Below are 7873 nucleotides of genomic sequence, written 5' to 3'. Positions count from 1 at the left end.
CAGTTTCCACCAGTTGCTTCTTGTCCTGCCTTCAGGCGCTTTGGAAAATAGCTTGACTCCCTCTTCTTTATGGCAACCCCTGAGATATTGGAACACTGCTATCATGTCCCCCCTCGTCCTTCTCTTCATTAAACTAGACATACCCAATTCCAGCAGCCGTTCCTATATAAAAACAGTTTTTTTTAATAAAAAAAGTCCACTACAAAGTAGCCTATAGAATATCTTTTAATATGGAAGTCAATAACCAATTGAACTTAGTGAAATACAGAGCTGTCTTATGAATATCCAGGAATAGCAACCAATTTTATGAATGAAAGACAAGATAGTCGTGCCCAGAACAGATATCATTTTGACTCCTGAAACTATTTTGTACAATTTATCATGAACAATCCATAATATAGTCCCCATATAAAAATTCAGAAGGCTAGCCAAGTTCTTAAGCCTAGAAATGTCATTAATATTAATGGTTGTCATCAACAACTTTCTGTTTTCTAAATACACAGTGATTTTATGTAGGGAGATTAAAGATCCTGGAAATGAGGTAATAGTGAAGAAAATAATTCTCCCTCTTTCTTGTTCTTCTTTTTTTTAAATTGTTTTTGCCAGATACTATATCACAGGAAGTTTGCATTATTACTGACATAAAGGAAGATGCTGTGCAAGTGGGATTTCTCCTGAATGAAAAAATGAAGAGTCGTGTAAAAGTAAGTATTTTCAGAACATGTAAAGATAATATATAAAAGTTGCTGTTGATCAATAACTCTTTGTGTTCAACATGTTTAATATATCACCTCTTCTATGGTATTAGGTTTTATCATAGTTAAAATATCACAAGTTTTTTGAAATATTTCTTACTGAGGTAGATGTTCCTTTTGGGTTGTTATTTACATTTATTTAATAAAGAAATAAATGTTGACCAGAAAACAGTCTGCAAAATGCTTTTTTTCTTCTGCAGGGTGATACTTTATTTTTTTTCTCCTTTGTGAATAATCAAGTATTAATTATTACTTATAAATCATGCAAATAATACTCTGGATTCTTCAATAAACAATTGGTATGTCATTTGAGACATGCAGTTTTAGCAATTCATTACTAACAATTCTGGTAACCAATTTATTAAATAATCTCTATTTCTCTTTTCAGCATGTTCAAAATGTAGCAATCACCCTTCATAAAAATGATAACCTACAAAATATTTTGTTAGGACAGTGCTACAACTTTATTTGTATAAATGTAAGTATTACAGAAAGTAAATAAAAGTTTATGGGGAAGGGAGACAATTTATATAATTTTAAAAACAGTATTTTAGCCAGATAGTATTACTTAAATAGCACATAAGCATTGCTTGAGCAGAGTCCGTAAGATTATTTGGGACACTACACATCCTCTTCACGATCTGTTTTCCTTGTTACCTTCTGGGAGACGCTCCGTGGTATCCGAAGCAGAACATCCAGATTCAGCCACAGTTTCGTTCCATACAGTATAAACCTTGTGAACTCCAACGCTTTCTCCTTCCATTATGTATTCAAGATGGACAGTGATTAATAGTTATATGTTACTTATATGTAATGGCGTATATTGTATATAGTATACATATGCTGTATATAGTATGTTTACATGTGTGTTATGTATATGTACACTTTGAGAGCAAGCAACTAAATTTCATTTTTAATGTGTGCCATTGTGCCCACAATAAAAAATGTCAATAAAGGTTATAAAGGTTAAATGTTCTTCTAAATGTATACTATATGTTCACCAAATTGTCACATTCATAGATATGTGAAAAATAACTTAAATTTGATGTGATGCATTTTAGAATAAAATCAGCTGTGTTGATTATTCTGGAAATATTTTGAGCTGAAATTGTTTCAAACTTGAAACAAGGCTATTCTGAGTTTGAAACACTTTCAAAGTGATTGGAAAATCTGTTTTGTGCTAACAACAGTCATTGTGCACTGGAAAAATGTATTTTGATTGCATAATGTTTTGCACACAATAGCAACTAGATATAAAGTTTTCAAAATATGTGCTTTCAGTTTCAGAGGATGTAAGTAATTTGTCACATATGGGAAGACATCAGATTTGTTAGCAACATTAGGTTTTTGTTTTTGTTTTTTACATAAGTTTGCACTTGGCTTACCTGGCAAGTTTATTATGATCCAAATTATTTGAAGCTTTTAAAATAACTTTCTGAACAACTTGCTCACAAAAAGGCTTTTATAGCCTGTGTAGGTGGTGTATGAATGATGCTGAAGGCATCTCATAGAGGCCCATAATTCTCATACAAATCTTCTATTTTTTTACTATATAAATTACCTTCAGATGATTGCATTTTATGTTTATTTCCAACTGTTCTGATTCTATGGCTCTGAATGGCACAGAGAATGGGAAAACAAGTACATAATAATTTATAAACAAGACAATAATTTATAATGTAGTTACAGATACATAATTTAATTAGAACATGGAGGGCTAAAAAAGAGTACCAAAGGTACTTGGAATTTTTTTTTTAAATCCTAATGGTAAAGTTCACACCTTAAATTCAGTGTAGGTAATATTAAGCTTCCTGTATATACATTATCTGATTCAGCATATGGCAAATTCCCATATTTCTAAAAGAAAAGGAACACCATATATCACAGGTTTCCAAAATAAATCTTATTTCCTTTTTCTTTAGAATAAACTGCATGGCTTGGAGGAAATCTCATTGCTGGTAGACAAACTTGAAAACATGGGTGCTTTGGTTTTGTACCCTGTTGTTCTCATTTTGGTAGGTTAAGATGTTTCTTCAGCTTATAAAATATTTGATCTATTCAGTGCAATACTATTGCTTTATTTTTTCAGCATTGTTGTGACTTTGGTAACAAGTAAGAGATATTGTAAAAAGGAAGCCAAAACAAATTCAACAAGTTACTTAGTTTTTTAATTTATTGCTTTTCTAGAAGAGAGTTATTCATTTTGTTGGGTATTTGATTTGATTTTTTATTCCATAAAAAAGCAATGGTTTAAAATGCAGAAAGACAAAATAAGATATGGGATTCAGTTATGCATGTTTGTTTAGAAATAGATTAATCTGCTGCATTTATTCCCTGGTTAACAACTGCAAGCAAAATATACATAAGATTTCAGGGAGGAAATATTTGGTCAACTGTTAAATAGAAATCAATTATTTTTCCCCTTTGCATCTGCAGAAAATAAGAACATTCCTTATAATCAATAATTTGTATGTGCCCTTCCTTTGCAGGTAAACATGGGCACTTTAGAAAATACATCTTTTAACACTGGAATTGAAAGCTTAACTATACTTGCAAAGGAAGTGAAAAAGAAAAATATCTTACTTTATGGTCTCTTTATACAGTATAAAAAGGTATGTGCAATAATGAGTGGATAATGAGTTTTTTTTTGTCCTCGGGTTATGACAGCAAAGGGATTGGAATTTCCAATGTTAAGCAATGGGATTATAAAGCAAGATGTCATATGATCACATCATTTTGCAACAGCAATCCTGGTAGTGATTACATCATAAACCCAAGACCATATGGGTCATTAAATGGGCATCACGTGAATGCAGTCTGTGAAGTGCAGGTTGAAGTTCCTGGCAAGCAAGCTCACAGAGGAGAGCTATGAACTGATGCTAAGGAGTGGGAGAGTTGGGGAAACAAGTGCCATAGCACTTGTGGGAATGTGTGCATAATAACTTCATCTATGCTTCCTACCAGCTTGGATCTTAAGATTTTCTACCTGTGATTGAGGACGCAAGTAGCCATTCATAGAAATAAAAAAGGAAGAAAAAAATGCTGAAATCCTAGAGATATAGGAGAGAATCCATAGAACAGGCAATGGAGAACTAGAAGAAGCAGGACATGAAAATGTGACAATGAAAAAATTTAGCAAGTAGAGACCTTGGAAAGCCTGGTAGTAGAGGTCTCAGGTGACCAGGAAGCTTGGCTTTAGTAGTAGTCATATTAGCCACCACAATATTTTCACTGAAACAGCAGGACATCAATGGCAGGAAATGTAGCAGAAGAGTTAGGAGGCTAGCAACTTGTAAGAGCCCAGGGGTACTAAGACATCTTTCAGTTCCAACAGGAACTGGGTTCCGACAGGAGAGGCCCACACGTACCCACAGAAGATCCCAGGAGCCTATCTTACTTGACAGGTGACCTGTAGCAAAAAGTGAATTACTTCAATTTTTAATACAGTCTGGGTACAGAAGTAACCTTCGGACAACGTGGGCTAGGGAGCAGGGTATCAATTAAGACATTAAAGACAGAGTAAAAGCTAAATGTAACACAGGAGGGAAAAAAAGCTATAATATGTGGAAACATAGACAATTATTTCTATAGCGTATAGACTTGTACAAAAGGACTTCCAAACTTCAGATACATGTATATGGATACAAAAAAGAAGTCATGGATAATATAGAATAATAGTTAGCAGATATGGTAGAACACTGTATATAAGTTTAATAAGTTAAATAAGAAAATCAAGATCCAACAATTTTGAGGGTGTTAAGAAATGTTTTATTTTGTATAGTTTTTATAATAAAAAGTGCAATCTGGTACTATCTAACAACCAAACCTCTGATACACAAACTTAACATCCCATATTGTGATTAGAAGGAGGATTACTCTAAGCATAAAACAGCTTGGAATTATTCAAAACAAGAATGCTTGTGTTAACCAAGTTTTTATAAGTATAGTGTGCATGTAGAATAAATGTGATTGGTATGGTATATTAGGGGCCATCAATCTTTTGAAAAATAAACCTATATAATTTATACATCTGGCTGTGATTTCTAGTTATTGAGAAATAAAGTATTATCTTACTGCAACTACTTTTATTTAACTTAATTGGAAAATGGTTTATCTGCATTGAACTATATAAAATGCATAATATTACTTCATAGCTATCTTTGATAAAATATAATTGTGAGCAAGTAAGTCAGTAATTCAGATGACAGTGAATTGCAGATTCATGTTCAAGAATGACAAAAGTTATCCAAATAGAATTTGGAAAACAAATTATACTATCTTTGTGGTAAAAATCTCAACCAAAATGTAATTGCTCAAATATTTTGACCGTCAGTAAGTTTTCCTTTCTTAACCCTCAAGCATAAATATTACATGTCTTCATCAGTCAACAGTGATTTTATTAATATAATTAGAGTAACAGGTAATAGATCTTCATTTTGTCCTAATTCATAATTATAAATTTATTGCCAAAGTTCTAACACTTTATATTGACATAAGACATTCATTTACCTGCTCATGCATGCATCCTGACAATGCAGATGTTCAAAGCATTTTTCAGTGAACAAGAATAGAGTGAAATATATTTTAAAATATATACTTAATATATAAATAGTAGCCACCTTATTTTCCAGAAATGACAGATTCCCAATAGAAGTTTGAAGCTCATATAAATTCTAAGCAGTCTTCCCAAGCAAGTCCCAATGAATTCCACCAATTTCCTCAGTGGATAAGATTGTTGCTACACCCATTATCTCTATTTTTTTTTTTTTTTACTGATGATGCATGTATAGAAGAATAATCTTTTTTTCCTTTTTTCCAAATAGAATATGTATATTAATACATACATAACTACATATGGATAGAGCAGATGCATTGATTTAATATGCAAATTAAAGCCAATATAGTATGCTGTAAAAAAGAAGAATATGTATTATGTGCGTTATGGGCAGCCTTGATACATTTGTTGCCTGTATATGTACTGGAAATTGTAGCGGCAAGCCATTTATAATTCTGTGATATATTAACAAATTTTATATCTTCTTTCATGAAATTCTCCTGGTATAACTTGTTAGCTAATATATTTGGGGGAAGAAAAATTATGGAGAGCTGTATATCAGTTTTCTGTTTTAATCTGTAAAACACGTTATTCTTTTTAGTTGAATCATGAAGCTTGGTTAATTTTAATGATGAAATCTTAGCATAAACCAACACTCCTTCAAAAAGCAATTTTGAAAATTCTTTATTAAATTTTTCATCATAATTAAAAGCACTAATCATGAACAGAGCAAAGAAATGAATTAATGGATATAACAAGAAAAAATTGGGAAATGCTTTTGTTATATTTGGCAGTTGGAAGAACAGTGTAGAGAAGCAGGAAGTTATAGCTGAATAGCTGTTTTGCTCAGGAATAAATCCCTGCTGAAGAACTGAATAATTAGCAATTCTAAAGAAAAACTCCATAAACATCCCATTATTTAATTCAGAGAGGGTTCTCTCTGAATTAGCATGTTTATTTGGCATAACTCATAACAGAAATATCTCTGTTCAATAAAAAGAATCTTGTCATAAAAGTCTTTCTTGGCTTTGTTTTAAAGTTGTCTTTGTTTATTTAGTGTAATTTTCTTTTGTGTATTCATTGAAACCAACACTCTTTAAGATTTTGGTAATGTGAATAGTGGTATAAATATAAACAAGATTTGTCAGTACATAATATTTCAATCTTTAAATTGTAGAAAGATTTCTCTCAAAATAATGCTTCCATGTACATTTTTTTTACCAAGTAAGCAGAGAATTATAGCCTATTGCATAGAAAATGTAGTGTTCACATTGTTCCATATATTTCAGTATCTGATGCAGCATATATATATATATATGGAAATAAATTGCATTTTAGTGTAATCATATATGTTTACTCTGATTTAATAAGTTTTACTTTCAGGGATACGAGCATAAATTTTCAACTTTAGTAATTCAGTTTACTGCTTAGATTGCTTATAACTTTAAGATCATAAATATTTTAATCTGGATTTTTACTAAAATAAATAAATTAGTTTAATTATAATTGGAGTGAGTCTCGAAATAAATGCAAGTATAAATGTAGTATAATTTAAGTTCCAGAGATTCCTGTGGCTCTATTTTAAGTATGGTTAAATTAAATCCAAATCAATTTTGTCTTCCTACTGAATTTAAAAATGCATTAATCTAAATCTCAGACATCATAATCAACCACTGAAATCACTTCGGTTTAAAGTTATATATTTAATTGATATTTCTTTGGGCTTTGGTTTCCTCAGATCTACAAAGAGCAATAGCTGGGTTTCATAAATGTAATAAAAACTTGAAGATCCTATAATTATAATTATTATTTTGTGATTTAACAAAACAAATCCTGTTATTCTCCTTTTGAAAATTAATTTGAACCAACTAACAGACAGATCTGCAATTTAGTTGAGAAGCCATGATGCATAGATTATGGATTAGTAGTTCTAATGTATGTTATTGTTCCTAAAGACAGATGAATGAATGTTCTGTGATAACAAAAGTTTATATTTAAACTGTGAAGTTTAAATATATTCAACTTGGAGAGAATCATTGTGGGCATGTGCATGATAAATATTAAACATATTTTAATATATTTTGCCACTTTTTAAGTAAAGGCACCAGTATAGTTCCCAGTAAGATCTAAATATAATAATGAGTGGTGAAAATGATATGCATTTTTAAAAATGTTTAATGCCTATATATCACTAGATAACCCATGTCCCATTGGATCATTGTTTCAGAAATGTTTGCTTTTGAAAAATAGAATGACCATGAGTGGGCAAAAAAAAAAAAAGCAGCAATGAGAGCTGTCTGCTGGCTTCCCCATTGCCCTTCCCCAACGATGCCCTTGACGTGATGGCCCGTTGCCTGGAGGCCATACGGGTCTGGATGGGGGGAAACAGACTCAGGCTCAACCCTTCCAAGACCGAGTGGCTGTGGTTCCCGGCGCCTCGGCATAGTCAGCTGACGCCATCGCTGACTATAGGGGGCGAAACCTTGGCCCCCTCAGAGAGGGCGCGCAACTTGGGAGTCCTCCTGGATTCACGGCTGACTTTAGATGACCATCTGTCGGCCGT

General features: G+C 32.1%; 1 protein-coding gene across 1 annotated transcript in view; it reads left to right on the top strand.

The window, feature by feature from the left end:
• CRPPA (CDP-L-ribitol pyrophosphorylase A) overlaps positions 1-7873 on the top strand; it is a 38841-nt gene that overhangs the window by 29373 nt on the left and 1595 nt on the right. The window contains exons 6-9 of the mRNA XM_015810810.1: positions 607-704; positions 1144-1233; positions 2678-2770; positions 3245-3367. Coding sequence (XP_015666296.1) covers positions 607-704; positions 1144-1233; positions 2678-2770; positions 3245-3367 — 404 coding nt within the window. The remainder of the gene's footprint in view (positions 1-606; positions 705-1143; positions 1234-2677; positions 2771-3244; positions 3368-7873) is intronic.

This window comes from Protobothrops mucrosquamatus, unplaced genomic scaffold (assembly GCF_001527695.2).
Source record: "Protobothrops mucrosquamatus isolate PMUCROS unplaced genomic scaffold, P.Mucros_1.0 scaffold21, whole genome shotgun sequence".
Taxonomy (NCBI): Eukaryota; Metazoa; Chordata; class Lepidosauria; order Squamata; family Viperidae; genus Protobothrops; species Protobothrops mucrosquamatus.
This window is presented reverse-complemented; position numbering and strand designations above follow the sequence as displayed.